This window comes from Globicephala melas, chromosome 2, assembly GCF_963455315.2.
Source record: "Globicephala melas chromosome 2, mGloMel1.2, whole genome shotgun sequence".
Classification (NCBI taxonomy): domain Eukaryota; kingdom Metazoa; phylum Chordata; class Mammalia; order Artiodactyla; family Delphinidae; genus Globicephala; species Globicephala melas.
This window is the reverse complement of record NC_083315.2, coordinates 61,218,342-61,237,636: the sequence shown is the minus strand read 5'-3', so window position 1 is coordinate 61,237,636 and position 19,295 is coordinate 61,218,342. Positions and strand designations below refer to the sequence as shown.

The 19,295-nt window shown below is 37.2% G+C and overlaps 2 protein-coding genes across 3 annotated transcripts in view; one reads left to right on the top strand and one right to left on the bottom strand.

Moving 5' to 3' along the window:
* The window catches only part of REC114 (REC114 meiotic recombination protein), a 126,245-nt gene that overhangs the window by 39,269 nt on the left and 67,681 nt on the right, over positions 1-19,295 (top strand). The window contains exon 2 of the mRNA XM_060294016.1: positions 18,925-19,014. Coding sequence (XP_060149999.1) covers positions 18,925-19,014 — 90 coding nt within the window. The remainder of the gene's footprint in view (positions 1-18,924; positions 19,015-19,295) is intronic.
* Positions 14,608-14,966, bottom strand: LOC115862822 (small ubiquitin-related modifier 1-like). Of its 2 annotated transcripts, XM_060293550.1 has the most exons (2): positions 14,751-14,966; positions 14,608-14,678 (listed from the first exon to the last, which is right to left on the bottom strand). In XM_060293550.1, the coding sequence occupies exons 1-2, from the start codon at positions 14,911-14,913 to the stop codon at positions 14,608-14,610; spliced, it is 234 nt and encodes a 77-aa protein (XP_060149533.1). In that variant the 5' UTR covers positions 14,914-14,966. The 2 variants fall into 2 exon arrangements, with proteins under 2 accessions (XP_060149533.1, XP_060149531.1); XM_060293548.1 differs by having other exon boundaries at positions 14,608-14,966.

Below are 19,295 nucleotides of genomic sequence, written 5' to 3'. Positions count from 1 at the left end.
TCTAGATACTAAACTAACATAAAACCAGAAACAAGTTAGATGCAGAAAGCAAACCCCAAGTCTACAGTTGCTCCCAAAGTCCACCACCTCAATGTTGGGATGATGCGTTGTCTGTTGAGGTATTTCAGAGATGCAGGGTACATCAAGTTGATTGTGGAGAATTAATGCACTGCTCCTGAGGCTGCTGGGAGAAATTTCCCTTTCTCTTCTTGTTCACAGAGCTCCTGGGGTTTAGCTTTGGATTTAGCCCCGCCTCTGCATGTAGATCGCCTGATGGCATCTTTTGGGAAGTGTGAGGTCTTCTGCCAGTGTTCAGTAGGTGTTCTGTAGGAGTTGTTCCACATGTAGATGTATTTTTGATGTATTTGTGGGGAGGAAGGTGATCTCCCTGTCTTACTCCTCCACCATCTTGAAGGCACCCCCGCAGATTGCTTTTCAATTAAAGTTTTACCACGTTTTTCAGATTCCAAGGATTTCTCAGACATGCCCTAATTGGTTGAACCTGACAACTTCTTATTTTTTCCTTTCAAAGGGAAAAAAATCCTTTAATTTTTATAGAAGGAACTTAAAATAATTGCCCTACTTAGAAATTAAGAAATACAAAATGAAGTTTGTACTTGAACTGTTAAATGCAGATTCAACATAAGATATACTTTGGGTCCTCTTAACAGTGTCCTTTTTTTCTTTATATTCCTTGTGCCTACATATTACCTAGCATATGATAGGTGCTCAGTAAATGTCTGAGTGTGTGGTAACTTTTCTGAACTTTTCTTATGATAGTGTGCTAATTATGATATGATAGCTACTATTTATTGTTTACTTCAGGATATTTCTTATAGCAGCCCTATGAAGTAAATATTATTATCCCCTTTTATAGATAAGGGAACTAAAACTCAGAGAGGTTCAGTGGCTTGCCCAGGAACACAGATAAGTTAAGAGAGAATTCAGACCCGTTTTTCATGCCTCTAAAGCTTGTTCCTTTAACCACTATGCTGTTTGTCTTAGAAGTGTTAATATTTCATTCGGGGAATAGCAGTTCAGTTATGTAGATGAGGACTTTTGAGATTAACACACAGGGTGAAAATGATAAAAATGATTGTAGGTTTTTTTTTTAAGGAAAATTTAAGATTCAGTAAAAGCCCAAGAAAATTATTTTTGAAAATAGTGAAGTAGTAGTTCTTCTTTGCATACCTGGTAATTTTTGATTGGATGCCTGATATGAATTTTACCCTGTTGGGTGCAGGATATTTTTGGATTCCTATAAATATTCTTGAGCTTTTTGCTGGGATAAGTTATTTGGAAACAGTTTAATCCTTTCAGGTCTTGCTTGAGCTTTGTCAGGTGAGAGCAGAGCAGCATTTGATCTAGGGATCATTTTTTCCCACTCCTGAGGCAAAATTCTTCAGCATACGTACTCTACCCAGTGTCCTTAAATTATGAGGTTTCTCACTCTGGCTGATAAGAACAGACCCTATTCCCTGCCCTGTGTAAGCGCTCAGGATTGTTCCTTTAAGTCCTTTCAGGTGGTTTTTTGCCCAGCCTCTGGTCATTTGCTCACACATGTGTGTATGCTGAAGATTTGAGGAGGGATCTCTCTTGGTACAGCTCTCTCTTCTCTGGTATTCTGGCTTGCAAACTCTAGCCACTCTGACCTACCTGGACTTGGCATCTCTCTCCCCTCTACTCAGGGACCGCTCACCAGGTTCTGTGCTCCTTCTTCTTGTACTTTGGCCTGGAAACTTTCCCCAAGAAGTAACTAGGGCAACAGTAAGGCTCACCTCCTTTGTTTCTTGTTATTTCTCAGGAATCATGTCCTTTATTACTTGATATCCAGTGTCTTGAAAACGTTGTTTCCTCTAATTTGTCCAGTTTTTAGCTGTTTCCGGCAGGAAGGCAAGTTTGGTCCCTGTTACGTTATGTTGGCCAGAAGTGGAAGTCCATAGTGGGTCATTTAATCCTGTCCCATTTTGTCATTTTCCACTTCAGTTCATCAATTCAACAAAAATTATTAAATTATCTATTTGGTACTTGGCATTTAGTTAGGCACTGGAGAAGCTATGGAACTGTTCTTGTGTTTCATCACAATCTTAAAATATTGGGGCACTTGAGCACAGGATTACAAAAATAATGTAGGGTCTGATCACTAGAGTGGTGTTTCTCAAAGTGTAGTAGGCAGACTGCTTTCCACAGTCCCTTGGGGGTGCTTGTTGAAGCTGCAGATTCATGGTTCTTGTGCTAGACCTAATGAATCAGAATCTCTGAGGGTAACTGTCTAGGTGATTCTTATGTACTGCAGTCTGTCTTCATGCCCCAATTCTGAAGGAAAGGTGGGGGAGAGGGAACAATTGACAAAGTAATACTGATACTATTTAATAATTTATGAAGTATTTTCATAAACCTCTTCACACTAATTCTCACATTTAATAGCTCTATTTAGATCTAATTACCATTTTATATACAAGAAGCTTATGCCTGGCTACGTTAAACAGCTTGCCAAAGGTTTACATAGGAGTGGAAGAACTGATTCTAAAAGTTTTGTCTTCCTCAAGCCATTCTGCTGTACACTGCTGCTACTGACAGTGGTATCTTCTCTTATGAAGATGTACAGGTGTCAAGAGTTACTATTCTTTCATGCAGCTTGCTTTTTTAAAGAGTTAACAGGTTATGTTGCTTTATCGATTAGGATTAAGATTGGCTCTGAGTAATAGAAAATGCAAAATAACAGTGGATTAAATAAGATGCAAGTTTATTATTCACATAACAGTACAGGGCTGGTATGACACTCTACAGTGTCAGGAAATGAGGATCCTTCTATTTTGTTCCTCTGCCATGCACGGCCGTGGTCTCATAGTCCAAGATAGAATTGATATTCTAGACAGCCTGGTGGAGGAAAGGATGAAGAAGTAGACAAAAGATTCACACCTGCTGTCCCCTAAGGAAGTTTCTGGTAAGTTGCCACATGACACCTCCTCCTGTAGTCAGAACTTAGAGCTGTGGTCATCTTAACTGTGTGGACAGCTGGCATATGTAGTCTGAATTCCATGAGATCATGTGTCCAGCTAAAAATCAGGGGTTCTATTACCATATAAGAAAGAAAATGTTTATTGGAGAACAAGAGAACAAGTCTCTTCTGAATCTGGAGACTGCTAAGAAATGAAGGCTTATTCCTGGGGGTCCTGGTTGGAATTCAAAAGGCATTTCTAATAGCAACAAACAAAAAAACTTATTTAGTACATAATTACTATATGTCAGTACCTAGAATGGTGATTGGCAGATATCCCCAAATATTTATTGAATGAATGAATCAAGGTCAGGTATTCTGGTTAAGTATCTGATTTTGCATTATGTCATTTAATCTTTCTGATGACCCCATAACGTAGTTATTACTATTTTTATTTTTAAGTATACTTCTAAGTTGCAAAACAAGGATTTGATCCTAAATCCATCTGATTCCAGATGTCTTTTTTAAAGTAATAGTCATTGGTGGTGTTCACCAGATATACTAAGATTGCATATCCCTGGCCTCTTTGAAGTTGTGTGTCATGTGACTGGTTTTGGCCAGTGAAATGTGAGCAGAAATGACCTATGTCATGGACAGGAGCTTTAGGAGCCAGTGTATGATTCATTGTCATCTTTCTCTTTGCTACAGTGTTGCAGGTATCTGCCGCTCTGTCAGCTTAGGTCCTATTGTGAGAAGGATGGGCAGTGTGAGGTAGAGTGGGAAGACAGGTAGAAGGAGGATGCATAGGTAGTGTGAGTGAGAAATAAAACCTTTGCTTTGGGGGGTTGTTAATTTCTACCGCATAGTCTAGCCTACACCTGACTGATATAGAAATCATTTTTATAATTGTTATGTTTAATTGAATTATATGTCACATACAGTGACATATTGTAGATTGCTTAGGCTTTTGAGGAAGAACCTTCTAACAGATGTTCTAACATTTTTTTTCCTATGACAAAATTTTTTTTCCAAAGCACCAGATTATAAATACATATTTCCAACTCTTTTCTCCTTCAGTAAACAAAAGGTTCATTTTATTGTGTAACAGACATAGTTTTCATAGAGGCTATGCCTTGTTTGCATAACATGATTTAAGGTAGAATTTCTCTAGACAAATAATAGTGAAGTTTTTGTTTTCAGTTTAGTTGTTGAAGGAGTCTAAGAACTTATAGTTTAAAATGAGGCTTGAGAAAATTAAAATTCATTCATGTTTAAGATTGTTCCCTGCCTACCGTGTGCTGGACACTATTCAGGGCTCTGTTTAGAGATGACTAAGGCATCACCATTGGAAGAGCTAGACAATTAAGCTCAAGTACCTGCTCATTTGGAATCTAGGGTGCTTTTCACCTAAAAAATGACAACATGGCATCCAAGAAATAAATTAGAGTGTTTCTTGAACTCATATTTAGAAATATAGTTTGGATATTGGAACTGTTATGGGCGTAAGTGAACCTTGTTTGTGAATAAATAGAAGAGAGTGACTATGAAGGTAGCAAGGCAGGTGGCAGGTATAAGAGTTGCAGTGACCTAGGGTAGGTGTGCCAATGGGAGGTACCACTTTCTGGTATACTTGGTGATTTTCATAGGATTTATTAGTTTGGGAGATTTTTAAACGTATTGGAGAAATGTCTTAGGACTGTGTTTTATAGAAAGAACAATAACCAGAGGGGCCTTGATTGGTAATCAGGGCATAAAGAACTTATTCCTTTGTTGCATGGGAGGTATTTTGAGTAAATATATTTTGCTTATGGCTACTAATCAAGGTGATCAAGTTAACTCCAATAGCTAGGTTTAAAAGGATTAGATAATTTCATGATTATTAATCTTATTTGGATATATGTGGTAAAAGAAGAGGAATCACATCTCATGCTCTGATGCATGAGATGATATTTTTAGATTCTAAAGAAAGAACAGATTCCCCAGGTATATATAATTACTTTTTTTTTTCGCTTTGGGTGTTATGCTCTTATAATTGTGTTTATTATTATTGTTACTGTTAACACTTTGCATTTCCGTGAAACATCAAAAGCAAAATACTGAATTTTACAGTTTGGTAGTGGGTATGTAGCAGGGCCACTTATATTAGCCTAATATGTCCTACAAGTTTGTTGAATTAATTTATGAAGCTCTTTAGCTACCAGGAGTAAGTGAGGAGGCAGCTAATAGCCTACTTAACAATTTTGCACATTTTTCATATTTTATGATGAATAAGTCAGCAATTTGGGCCAATATATAGAGTGCTGACACTTTCTGAGGTGTCTTAAAAGCAGGAAAAAACTCAAGTACATAATTTGTCATATCTGACAAGTAACACTATTTTAGCCTTTCATGTAGGTATAAGTTACTTTAAGGTAAGTACATTTGAAATACTTTTCTATATTTTCATATATTTCTTTTAACCTTTTTCCTAATTAATTTTAGGTTAGTCCTATAGTACATACAGTCTTGCACAAATACATGAATATAAAATAGAAGGCTCTCTGACCATTTAACCAGTGTATAAGCTGTGCCTGAAAAGCTGTGCCTGTATAAGCTTGTGATAGGCAGGCTCTGTATCTCAGAGTGTGCTACTGTGTTGATGGCAAAATACTACAATAGCCAGAGCTCAGGTTGATGTAAATCTTTCCCCAGTTTTATTGAGGTATAATTGATATTTGACATTGTATAAGTTTAAAACGTACAACATAATGATTTGATAAATGTATATATTGCAAAATGCCACAATAAGTTTAGTTAACCATCTGTCACCTCACATAGTTACAAATTTTTCTTCCCTTGTGATAACTTTTAAAATCTACTGTCAGCAACTTTCAAATATACAATACAATATTGTTAGCTATAGTCATGATGTTGTACATTACATCTCCAGAACTTATTTATCATATAACTGGAAGTTTGTACCTTTTGACCACCTCCACCCATTTTGCCCACCCCCGCCTCTTGTTTTCCACCAATCTGTCCTGTTGCTATGAATTTGTTTTTTCTTTAATTCCACATGAGTGAGATCATCCAGTATTTGTTTTTCTCTGACTTATTTCACTTAGTATAATGCCCTCAGTGTTCATTCATGTTGTCACAAATGGCAAGATTTCCTTGTTTTTTTTTAATGGCCCAATAATATTCCATTGTGTGTTTGTGTGTGTGTGTGTGTGTATACATACCATATTTTCTTTATCCATTCATCTGTTGATGGACACTTAGATTATTTCCCTGTCTTGGCTATTGTAAATAATGCTGCGGTGAACATGGGGGTACAGGTATCTCTTTGAAATAGTGATTTCATTTCCTTATGATGTATACCCAGAAGTGGAATTGCTGGACCATATGGTAGTTCTACTTTTAACTCTTTTTTAGGAAACTCAATACGGTTTTCCGTAGTGGCTGTACCAGTTTCCATTCCACCAGCAGTGCACAAGGGTTCCCTTTTCTTTACATCCTTACCAGCACTTGTTACCTCTTGTCTTTTTGATAATAGCCATTCTGACAAACGTGAGACAATATCTCATTGTGGTTTAGATTTGTATTTCTCTGATGATTAGTGATGTTGAGCACCATTTCATGTACCTGTTGGCCATTTGAACATGTTCTTTAGAAATATGTCTTTTTGGGCTTCCCTGGTGGCGCGGTGGTTGGGAGTCCACCTGCTGATGCGGAGGATGAGGGTTCATGCCCCGGTCCGGGAGGATCCCACGTGCCGTGGAGCGGCTGGGCCCGTGAACCATGGCCGATGAGCCTGCGTGTCCGGAGCCTGTGCTCCGCAACGGGAGAGGCCACAGCAGTGAGAGGCCCACGTACCGCAAAAAAAAAAAAAAAAAAGGAATTATGTCTTTTTAGGTCCTTTGCCCATTTTTAAATTGGATTATTTGGTTTTTGCTGTTGATTTGTATGAGTTCCTTATATTTTTTGAATATTAACCCCATATAAGATAGGTGGTTTGCAAATATTTTTATCCATTCCATAGCTTTTCATTTTGTTGATCATTTCCTTTGATGTGCAGAAGCTTGTTGGTTTGATGTAGTCTGCTTGTTTATTTTTGCTTTTGTTGCTTGTGCTTTAGGTGTTATATCCAAAAAAAAATCATTGCTGAGACCATTGTCAGGGAGCATTTTCCCTTTGTTTTCTTCTAGAAGTTTTATGGTATCAGGTCTTACATTTAAGTCTTTAATTCATTTTGAGTTAAATTTGTGAGTGATGTAAGATAGGGATCTAGTTTCATTCTTTTGCATGTGAATATCCAATTTTCCCAGTACCATTTATTGAAGAGACTGTCTCTTCTCCATTGAATATTCTTGGCTCCCTTGTCAAATATTAGTTGATTTGTATATACATGGGTTTATTTCTGGGTTCTCTATTCTGTTCCATTGGTTTATGTGTCTATTCTTTTGCCAGTACCATAATACTGTTTTGATGACTTAAATCTTAAGCAACATTTAGGTTAGCAACTAGAAAGAAGGTATGAACGTGGTATATGTTCTGACACCTTAAAATAATCTTTTTCTTTGAAGACTTTGTCGTTAAAAATAACTTTTTTGAGTTTTTTATATTGTGCTAATGTGAACATTCCAGTAAAATGCTAAATTATCACCTATTAAATATATTTCCCAAGAGCCAGAAATAAATAATTTTTTTCTCAGCTTCTTGGATTATATTAGGCATTATGATGTTTGGAATTTCTCAGAAGAGTTAGGATATTTCATGTAGCATCCTTTGTAGTAAGCTGAATGCTTTTTTTACCCTTCTACTTAGTCAACAGAAAAGCCTTATGTAAAACTTTTTGATTGTCCTTGAATTTCTGTATAATAGAGGTAGACGGAACATACGGTAAACCCACATATACATATCAGCAGCTTCAACAATTACCAACTCATGGCCAGTCTGGCTTCGTTGCTACCCTATCCATGTCCATCATGTTATTTATGTATTTTTTTTTCACGGTATGCGGGCCTCTCACTGTTGTGGCCTCTTCCGTCGCAGAGCACAAGCTCTGGACGTGCAGGCTCCGCGGCCATGGCTCACGGGCCCAGCCGCTCCGCGGCATGTGGGATCTTCCTGGACCGGGGCACAAACCCGTGTCCCCTGCATCGGCAGGCGGACTCTCAACCACTGCGCCACCAGGGAAGCCCCTGTCATGTTATTTTGAAGCAAATCACAGCCATCATACCATTTCATCAGCTATTTCAGTTGGTATCTCTAAAAGATAAGAACTTAAAAAAACAATCGTAATATCATTTTCACCCTAAAAATATAATGGTTCCTTAATACCATCAAATAGTCAGTGCTCAAATTTCTAATAGTCTCATAAGTTTCATAATTCTTTTAAACAAGACCATACGTGGATGATTGATTAGTATTTCTTTTATTCTTTAAGGTTTCTTCTATGTGATCCACCTCTCTTCCTTCCTTGCAGTTTATTCGCTGAAGAAACCGAGTTCTGAAGAATTTCTTACAGTATGATTTTGCTGACTGCATCTCTGTGGTGCAGTTAACGTGATCCTTTGTCCTCTGTATTTCTTGTGAATTGATAACTGAATCTAGAGCCTTGATCAAGTTCAGGTTGAGTTTTTTGTTTTTGTTTTTGGGGTTTTTTGGCCAGACTGCTTAGTAGGTGGTTTAGTCTTCTTCCCATTGGAAGTGTGTAATGCCTATTTATCTCTCCGGGGAGTTGCCGCTATTGAAGCACAATGCCTAGAGCCATTAATTAATTAGGAGTTGCAAAAATGTTGATATTCTAATTTTATCATTTTTCTTAATTTATTATCTGGAATATAAAATATTTTATATTCTTTACAAAAGTAAAGAAATATTTCCTCATATCCACTAGAATTTACCTGGAGGTCAGTTTGTATAGGAGAGGTAAGATAAATGCTTGATTCTTTGCCTTCATTTACTAAAAAAACATATGAGTTTGTTCTCCAGAATCTTCTGGTGTTGGAGAGTGACTTTTTTTTAAGACTTTTAAGATCTTTATTCTTTATTCTTTAAATTTAGAAATTTTATCAGGGTGTGTCTAGTTGTTGATTCCCCCCTCCCCCCATCAAAGCCTGGAACGCGAACCTTTCCATCTTCTGTCTCATATCTCTGCAGTTGTGGAATAGTTGTTCTGCTGTCTGTTTAATCATTGCCTTTGCTCTGTTTCTCTCCTTACACTTTAGCTCCTGTTAACATTTGTTCTCCTGGGGCTGAGTCTTTGCGCCACATTATCTTGTACACATGATTTCTACTTTGTAGTTATGCTCTGCGTTTCTGAATATTTCTCCTACGTGATCTTTCAGACCATTAATTTGGTCTCCAGTTCTTCAGTTAAGCTATTGAATTTTTATATGTTTTTAGCTCCAAGTCTCCTTAAGTGTTCTTAATAATAATTATTATTGGGACTTCCTTGGTGGTCCAGTGGTAAAGAATCTGCCTTCCAACACAGGGGACGCAGGTTCCATCCCTGGTTGGGAAACTAAGATCCCACATGCCGCGAGGCAACTAAGCCCACGTGCCACAACTACTTAGCTCGCGTGCCTCAACGAGAGAGCCCGCGTGCCACGAACTACAGAGCCCACATATCCTGGAGCCTGTGCGCCACAACTAGAGAGAGAAAACTCGCATGCCACAACTGGAGAGAAGCCGGCGCGCCGCAACTAGAGAGAAACCCCTACAGACCACACCATAACAAGAAAGATCCCGCGTGCCTGAACAGAGATCCCGTGTGCTGCAACTAAGACCCAATGCAGCCAAAAAAAATAAGGAAAATAAATAAATAAATATTTAAAAAGAACTAAAATAATAACAATTATTATTATTTTTTGGCTCAAGCTGATGTTGATCTCCTCTGGCAGTTTTGTTCTGCTAGGAGCCACCTGTTCTGGGTTTTCTGTTTGTTCTTTATTGCTTTAGCCTATTTGGTATGTTGTCGTTTTCCTTTATCTAACTTATGCCTCTTCTTACTTTTGGGGCTCAAGTCCAACATACCTTAAGTGTTAAGTGTTGGGAGGTGCATGAGTCTCAGCCTTCTAGGTCTTCTGTAGAAGAGTAGAAAGGACTCAGCTAAGTAAGTTTCCCAGCTCCACTATGACTCCTTAGAGGCTGGGAGACCAGTAGGAATTTCAGAATACACAGGCTGGTCTTCTTGGGGCGGGGGGGGATGACCAATTTCTACGGGTTAGGCTCTCTCCCAAGAACTGGGGCATTCCTGCCTTTGCCCTAGGGCTACTTGCTTAGGCTAGGGCCTCCATTCTCATCCAGGGGGAAAACTCAGCTCTTTTCATCTGGATCCTGAGACTTCAACCCACCCTTCTGGCCCACTTGGATGCTGATTTTAATAACTGCTCAAGGAAAGGTAATTGGTATTTGGATTGGATTTAGGAAGGGAAGACTGCAGGGATGCAATCAAATTACATTTTTTCTTGAACCTCTTGGAAGTCTTAAATTAGACATTTTCAAACTGAGCATACCATAAAGATCTTTTAGGTGAAATATTGCAACAAATATATGAAAAATAGTAACTGTGGAATTCCCAGATACCTGGTATCCTTCCCATGCGATACCTAGTAACCTTCCCATGCCATCAAGTCTTTGCTCAAGCCTCACCTCAGTGACGCCCATGCTGACCACCCTATTATATTTTAACATTCATGCCCTGTCTTTACACTCCCATTCCCCTTACCCTGCTTTGTTTTTTCCCTAGCTCCTAGCACTTTCTTATATACTAGATAATTTACTTATTATGTTCAGTGATGTGCCTAGAACATATGAAACCCAAAATGGATAATTTTTAACACTTTCCTCCCCTAAATGATGAAATTATTTTCATAAAAATTTCATAAATGAAATTATTTATTATGCAGACTGAAATTTATTGAGATTCATTACTATAAGTATGGCAGTAAGATAAATAAGAAAAAGGAAATGCACGCTATAGTATAAGGCAGGAAAAAAAGCACAAATGTTTAGCCAGTTTTTTATATCTAGGTAAATGTCTGAACTTTGCTTCTTTGGTTAGAGGCTGATATTTTATGTAATTGATTTCTCTTTAACTAATAAGTGATTTAAAAAAATAATACTGAAAATCTCCAAATATACAATCTAGGCAACTAATGATAAAATTGCTGATATGTTTTATTCTCTTTTTTGCTATTTAGTTTGGAAACATTTAACAGTTTAAAAGAATAATATTTTAATATTAAAGGTATTATTCAAATTTAGTAACATATTTTGAGTGTGAACTAAAATTTGCATTTGCCAAACAAAAATGTTCCATCCCGTTGCTTGCACTTCCGTTGTTTTAAAATTTTAAGCACAAATATAAAGGCCGAAAAGAAGGTCCCATAAAATGACAGCATTGTAATAACTCACGTTCTGTTTCTTGGTATTTACAGTCCCTGTGCTATCATTGTTTATTTTGAATCTATGGTTTAAATGCAGAAGAGTGTCATACCACAGGGTTGAAGTGAAGTGCATCCTAAGAAAGGGTTTGAGACAACAACTTTGCATTAGGCAAGCTTGAAGTATGTCAAAGCCTTATGAGCTTCTCTTGAAACAGAGGTATGTGGTTAAGTCTGCGTGTATGTGGGCCAGCTTTATAACTGGGAGTTTTCCAAATGAATGTCTATGTAGAAAACAACGTTTATTAAAGAATAAATAAAAATCTGATAATTTGAAACTTACATGTGTATTATTTAAACTCAGCAGTAACTGTAGCAATTGTTTAGAACTTAGATCAACAAAAGATTTTTTTCAGGGAGGGGTATTTCATCAGTGACATTGATTAGAGTTGCCAGCTCATGGTAGTAATAAAAAGCAGCTGATTTTTAGTCAGTTTGACTATTGTTTATAAATTCTCAACAAAGCATTCCCTTATTGCCTGTACCAGGGTTGACTGCTCCCACCATTTCACCCTTAGTGTGCCACTAATTATATTTATTGTTTACTGTTTTCTGTACCCTTGCCCTGCATCCCATCCCACATTTGCTCCATGAGAGCAGCTAATGTTTTGTTCAGTGATGTGTCCCATCTAAGAAAATGCTTGGCATGTTAGGTGCTCAGTAAATATTTGTTGAATGAGCAAATGAATCAATGAAGCTCATGGTCAGGGACATTCCCTTCTATGCTTTTTTTTTTCTTTCCCTAACATTTAGAAGAGAGATCAGTACATAGTGAGTACTTTGTTAATGTTAAATGACTTAAATGCTCGGTATGTGGTCTCTTTTCATGAATTTCCACGTGAATTTTAGAATCAGCTTGTTAATTTCTACAAAAGAATTTAGAATTTTTGATTATTACTGCTGTAACAAATTGCCACAAACTTAGTGGCTTACAAAAACCCAAACTTAGTTTGTTTACGCTTTGCACACAGTTCTGGAGGTCAGAAGTCTAAAATAGGTCTTATGAGGCTAAAATGAAGGTGTCAGCAGGGCTGCATTCCTTCTGGAGGCTTTAGGGGAGAATCCGTTTCTTGCCTGTTCCAGCTTCTAGAGGCTGCCTGAATTCCTTGCCTTGTACCACCCTTCCATCTTCAAAGCCAGCAGTCACATTTCCTTCTCTGACTCTGACTCTTCTGCCTCCTTCTTTCCCCTGTAGGGACCCTTCGGATTCCATTGGAACCATCTAGATAATCCAGCTCTCCTAGTCTCAAGATCCTTAACTTAATCACATCTGCAAAGTCTCCTTTGCCATGTAAGATAAGATATTCATACGTTCCAGGGATAAGGACAGGAACCTTTGGGTGGGGATCATTATTCTGCCTACCTCAGCATCTTAACAATATTAAATCTTCTATCCATGAACAAAGTATAACTCCATATATTTACTATGTATTAAATTTCTGTCAGTTTTCAGTGTGCAGATCTTTCACTTCTTTTGTCATATTTATCTCTAAATATTTCATATTTTTCATGCTATTATAAATTTTGATGTTTCTAAAATTCCAAATTCCAGTTGTTCTTTACTAGTTTGTATAAATTTAGTTTTCATTTATTGATCTTGTATCCTGCAATCTTTCTAAAATTCATTTATTAGTTCTAGGGAAATAAATTGGATTTTCTATATAAATGATCGTGTTGTCTGTGAATTAAGACAGTTTTTCTTCTACCTTTCCAGTCTGGAAAGGAAAGGCTTTTTACTTCTTTTTCTTGCCTAATTATAGTGTTTAGAACCTCCAGTACAGTGTGGAATAGAAGTGGTGATATTCTTGTCTTGTTCCTTATCTTAGAAAGCTTTCAGTCTTTCACTATTAAATATGATGTTAACTATAGTTTTTTCATAGATGCCCTTCATCAGCTTGAAGTTCCTTCAATTCCTGGTTTGCTGATTTTTTTTTCACTCAGGAATGGATGTTGAATTTTGTCAAATGTCTTCTGTATATTCTTTCATCTAGTGAGGTGATCCTATGATTTTTCTCTTTTCGTTTGTTGACATGGTGAATTACATTCAGTTCAAAATACTTCCTGATTTCTCTCTTAATTTCTTATTTACCCATGGGTTATTTAGAAGTACATGATTTAGTTTCAAAATGTTTGGAGACTTTTTCAGAGATATTTCTGTTATTGATTTCTAATTTAATTTATGCTCAGAGAACATACTTTAAAATTTACTAACACTTGTCTTATGGCCCAGAATTTGGTCTCTCTCAGTAAGTGCTCTGTGTACACTTGAGAAGAATATATATTTTGCTGATATTGAGTGGAGTGTTGTATAAATGTCAGTCAGGTCATGTTAGTTGATAGTGTTGTTCACGTCTACTATATGCTTGCTGATTTTCTATGTTTATCAATTATTGAGGGAGGGGTGTTGAAATCTGACTATAATTGTGGATTTGTCTATTTTTCCTTACAGTGCTATCAATTATTGCTTCATGTATTTTTTATGGTTTTTACAAATATTTTGTTTATTTTAATGAAGCTGGTACTGACGATGTCCATTTAAAACCTATATCCCAGGCCAAAAAGTACAAATAAAGCCAAAAAGAGCAGTGTTCTGTTGTATACACTTCTGCATGAATAACTTTTAACTGCTAAGGAAAATTAGAACTTTTCTGGGATCTTGTGACAAGGTGTGTCCTTCATCTTAAAATGCTTTCTCTTCAGTGAAGCCATCTTTGGAGCTAGTCATTTATTCTCACCACCTTTGTCATCTTGACTCCAACCTGATATTCCTCTTCTTTTGGTCCAGACCCTCAGATTTTAAAAGTAGCTTCAAGTTAAGGAAAGGTCATTTTTCCACAGTTCAGTTCTCTGAAAAACTTCCATCTCCCGCTGAAAGTCATAGTCCAAGAGTGAAGCAGTCACATGCTAAAACTTCAAGGCCAGCTGGAAAGTCATTATGATTACTTGCATTAGTCAATCTTATCACAAGCCTGAAAGTGGACAGTCCTGGAAGGCGGCCTTTCTGTGCACATATGTAGTTTTTAAAAAGGAGGTGGCAATATGAAGGGGGCTGAGGTTTGATCACCAAAAATCAGCACAGTAAAACAAACAATAATGAATAATAGACACTAGAATGCAAATTACCAGATGTTTTAAAGAGATGCCAGTTTTCAATTCTGTTTTGAACATCACGTTACAAAAGAACTATTTTTAAAAATAAAGGATTAGGGAAAATAAAAAAAATAAAAAGAATATCTAAACTGTTGAATGACCCCCTGTTTGTTCCTGATAAACTTCAATCACATCTTCTCCCTCTATTCCCAGTTCTTTTGGAGTATGATTATCAGTAATTCTCTGACCTTCAAGGAGAAACCTGAGTGAATTCATGGGAACTTCGTGTCTTTGACAGTATGATTCTTTGAGTTTCTTGAGATGTGTTGTCATTTTCACTCTGAAGTAAATCTCATTGCTCTCCTGTCCTGTGACTTTGAGTTTAATATATTCTCCTTCCTTCTTATCCCCCAAATCCTCAGTTGAAGGTTTTGCCTCCTGGTCAGACATGGTGACGGTGGCTTCCCCCGGGGTCTCTGCACAGCAGCGGCCTTGGGTAGGCAGAACCTTGCCTGCTTCATGTATTTTTCAGCTCTTATTGGGGGCGTGAATGTTTAGGATAATTATGTCTCTTGATTAACACCTTGTCATTATGAAATGACCTTCTTTATGCCTTTTGGTAGTCTTGCCTAAAATTAATAGCTATTCCAGCTTTCTTTGACTAGTATTAGCATGGTATATATTTTTCTCACCCTTTTGTTTTCACCTCTTCATATTTTTATATTTATATATAGTTGTGCCTTGTCTTCTCATCCTGTTGTCAGATTGCCTTTCCTTGGGATGTTTAAGCCATTTACATTTTTAAAAAATAAAATAAATTTATTTAAATAAAATAAATAAATTTTTAAATAAAATAAATTTATTTTTAAAAATCTCTTTAGAGGGCGAAAAAGAGCAGGACGTGTGTAAAGAATACATAAGGAAAGAGAAAAGGATTCTTAGTAATTTTTCATGTATTCTCACTGAAAAATAATGAAGAGAAAATGGGTAGCTGAGAAGCAAAATTAATCCTGATTAAGGCCATTTACATTTAATGTGATCATTGAAAGGGTTAGGTTTATGTCTGTAATCTTCCTATTTGTCTTGTGTTTGTCCCACCTGTTCTTCCCTTTATATTCTTATTCTTGCTTCCTTTGGATTCATTGAGTGTTGTCTTTAATCCCTTACATCAATCTTCTTTTAAAGAAGATACGTAGACAGATAAACAAATAAATATAAAGAAACAAAATTGGAAAAGGGAACAGGAACTATCTGGTTTAGGTAATGGGGCAGGGAGCTGGTGGCAGTTTTCACTAGGATGGTCAGGAAAGATGACATTTAAACACATGACATTTAAGCAAAGACCTGAAAAAGATCAAGGAGTGAGTCATGTAGATCTAGGAGAAGACAATTCCAGATAGAGAAGCCCTGAGTTTTATAATCATGAATGTGCCTTGTAGGTTCAAAGAGCAGCAGAGGCCAGTGCGGCTGGAGCAGAGTGGCCAAAAGGGGCGATGAGAGCAGAGAGGTAATGGATTGTGGAACACCTTGCATGAGTCTCTGAATGAGATGGAAAGCTGCTCTAGGGCTTTGAACTGGAAATGGCATGACGTGACTTAGGTTTTAAAAGGATCACTCTGGTTACTGTATTGAGAATAAAATTTGTTGGAAAAGGGGAGCAAGAACAGAAGCTAGAAAGCCAGTTAGGAGGTTATTATAATAATCCCACTAGAGATGATGCCAGCTCAGACCAGACCTGGGAGAAGTGTTACATCCTGCATATTTTGAAGGATTTGCTGATGGGTATGTGTATGCAAAAAGTAGAGGATTCAAGAATGATTCCACAGTTTGGCCTAACGAAATGGAAAGATAGAATTATATTCTGAGATGGGAAAACTGTGGGAGTCAAAAGCCTACAACAGCCTGGTCCATGGTAGGTGCTTTGTGTTGTGAAAGACAATCTTGGGCATGCAGTCTTGCAATCCCCTCTCTCGGCTGTAAGAATGGGCCTTGGGCCTGGAACACTTACTTAGCAAGAAATAGAGTCCTCACAGCCTGTGCTCCTGTGTTCTGCTTAAGCATCATATGGCACCTGGCCAGCCCCACTGTTGTATCTGTCCCCTGGGGGGAGAAGGAGGAGTCATTGTGCTGTAGCCATGAGGGCTGAGTGCAGGCCAGCTGCCCTGCATGGCTGCCTAGGTTCCCCCTGCTGGCCATGGGGGAACCAACCCCCAGTACTGATACTGATCTTGCTCTGTTTCTTCTGTGTGAGTCAAGTGCTGTTCCCTCCACTGCTTGACTGTGTTGTTTTCCATGGTGACTCCAGTACCAAGATGTAGTGAGCAGAAGTGTTTGGACTTCTACACCTGGTGACAGGCCACAGATGCCACTTGCCCGACACTTTGTAAATATTCAATGAATGAATGAATGGGAAGGTTTGGACTTCAAGTTAGGGGCTGTTAATTTTGAGATGACTATTAGACCTTTAAGTAGAGATGTTGAGTGGTCAATTAGATGTAAAAGTTTGGGGACTTCCCTGGTGGTCCATTGGCTAAGACTCCACTTCCAACTGCTCGAGGAGCTAAGATCCCACATGCCGTGCGCACGGTGTAGCCAAAAAAAAAAAAAATGAGATGTAAAAGTTTGGAGGGCAGGGGAGAAAAAACAATAAAATTATTTGGAAAGAATTGGCATCTCCATAACGAGTGTTTCTACCCAACAAGAGACATATATAAGAATGTTCATAATAGCATTATTTGCAGTAGATTTAAACTGGAAAACAAGATTCATCAACAAAAGAGTGAAAAAATAAATTGTGGTATAATCATAGAATGGTATTCTACAGTAATGATAACGAATGAACTGAGGTATATGCAACAACATTGATGAAGCCAGACATAAAAGAATTCTGTATGATTCCATTCATATAAATAAAACTAAACTATGGTGTTAGAAGTCAGGATGGATATTAGAGGGAGGAGGGAGCAGATAGTGATTGGGAGATAGCACTAGGGTACCTTCTGGAAGGCTTCTGTTTTTTTATCTGAGTGGTGATTGTGTGTTTACTTTGTCATCACTCATTGAACTGTTCATTTGAGTGTTGGACACTTTTGGAGATATATGTTATATTTCTAAAAAAAAAAATAGTTAAGCTGTTACGTTAGAATATTGCCTCCCAAAGAATTTGCTTAACAGACTCCAGTTTCTATAGTTATGCTTCATTCCTAGCTATTCTTGAGGTTTTAAGTGGTCATGAAACATACACGATAATCTATTTAAACTATAATGGGAAGAGTGTTGTACAAATAACTGAATTCCTAATATTGGGAAAGAGGATGAATAACAACCACTGAAAGAAATAATGCAGGGTTTAGCATACCCACCTTGACATCTAAAATGTTATTCGATTTTTAAGTTTGGAATTTAAAGTGAATTAGAGAAAACTCAGTAGGAAATCTTGAGTTTAAATATAGCAGTGAAGCTTCAAACCCCGCATATGGAACTATAAGATAGAACATTATTTCTCAATAGAATGCAGTAACCTTATAACGGTATACTTGAGTTAGGTATGTGTTAATTATTTTGAGCTTTGAGCATTAAGGTGAATCTACAATTTCATCCTATCTGTACAAGGATGTTTACCTTTACAGTGTTTATCAATGATATTAAAGACACCTATACAGTGTAGTCACTTAAGACCCAAACCCCACTCTTAAGTATCTATGAGTCATGACCTCCATGACATTTTGCTTTAATTGCCTCAACTCCCCACCACAACCGTAGACCAAATCTAACAAGATAAAATATAATGGGGGTAAGTGCAAGGTCTTATGTTTAGGTTCAGATGCAGAAAGTAAAAGTATGATTTACCAACATAGGTGATGAAATTTCAGGGAATTTTATTGATGTAAGATCACTCTTCAATGGGACTACCCCCTCAAAAGATAAATGTAATTGTAGGCTTCATTACTGCAAGTAATGGAGATAATTAGATCACACCAAGAATATTATGGTCAGTTTGGGGCACCCTATTTTTAAGAGTGACATTACAAATTAAAGCTCATCCAAAGGAAACACCAAGTTTTGAGGGGTTATGAAAAATGGATTATGTGGCAAAGAAACTGACTCTGTAGTCTGACAAGAACCTGTAAAGCATTATCCCCATTTTACAGAAAGGAAACTGAGGCTCACAGATAATTCATGATTTATTAGAATGTAATTCAAAAGTGGTTGGCTCAGGCCCCATGTCTCTTGATTCCTCATTTACTATTTTTGTTTCAAAATATTGGTTTTAGTTATATTTTATAAAAGCCTGGCTGTTAACCCTTATATGAGGAAAACTTGAAACTATAGGGGAATGATTACAGATTAAATGAGGGAAAGGGAACATTCAGAGTGGGAAGATCAGTGTGAGAAGATAGTTTGTTTATAAGTTTATTAGTATTACAGAAATATCTTATACACATTTCTCTCTTTTTCAAGGTTTTTGACTCCAGTGAAGAATCTGGGCATCTTGTTCTCACCATAGTTACATCGGGTCATTTCTTCATTTCCCAAGGACAGACACTGTTGGTAGGTTTTATGCATACAGTTTAATATGTAGATATATTTATCTTTGTAGCTTTACATTAATTTTGTATCATCAAGGTTCTTCAGTCTCATTGAAATTCATCAGGTTCAACAAATTAAGCATTTATTGAATGTTCTATAACAGTGGAAAATAAAAAAACATAATGAATATTTCCTGCCCTAAAGGAATTTAGGGTTTTGTTGGGAGTCAGAGTGGATCAAAGGATTGAGATTAATCGGTGTTATAAAGGATTCTTCATTGGGGAGATTGGGTTGAAGACAGG

What these genes read in the sequence shown, in the direction of transcription:
- LOC115862822 (XM_060293548.1), bottom strand. Translation starts at nt 14,913, where the DNA reads ATGTCTGACCAGGAGGCAAAACCTTCAACTGAGGATTTGGGGGATAAG.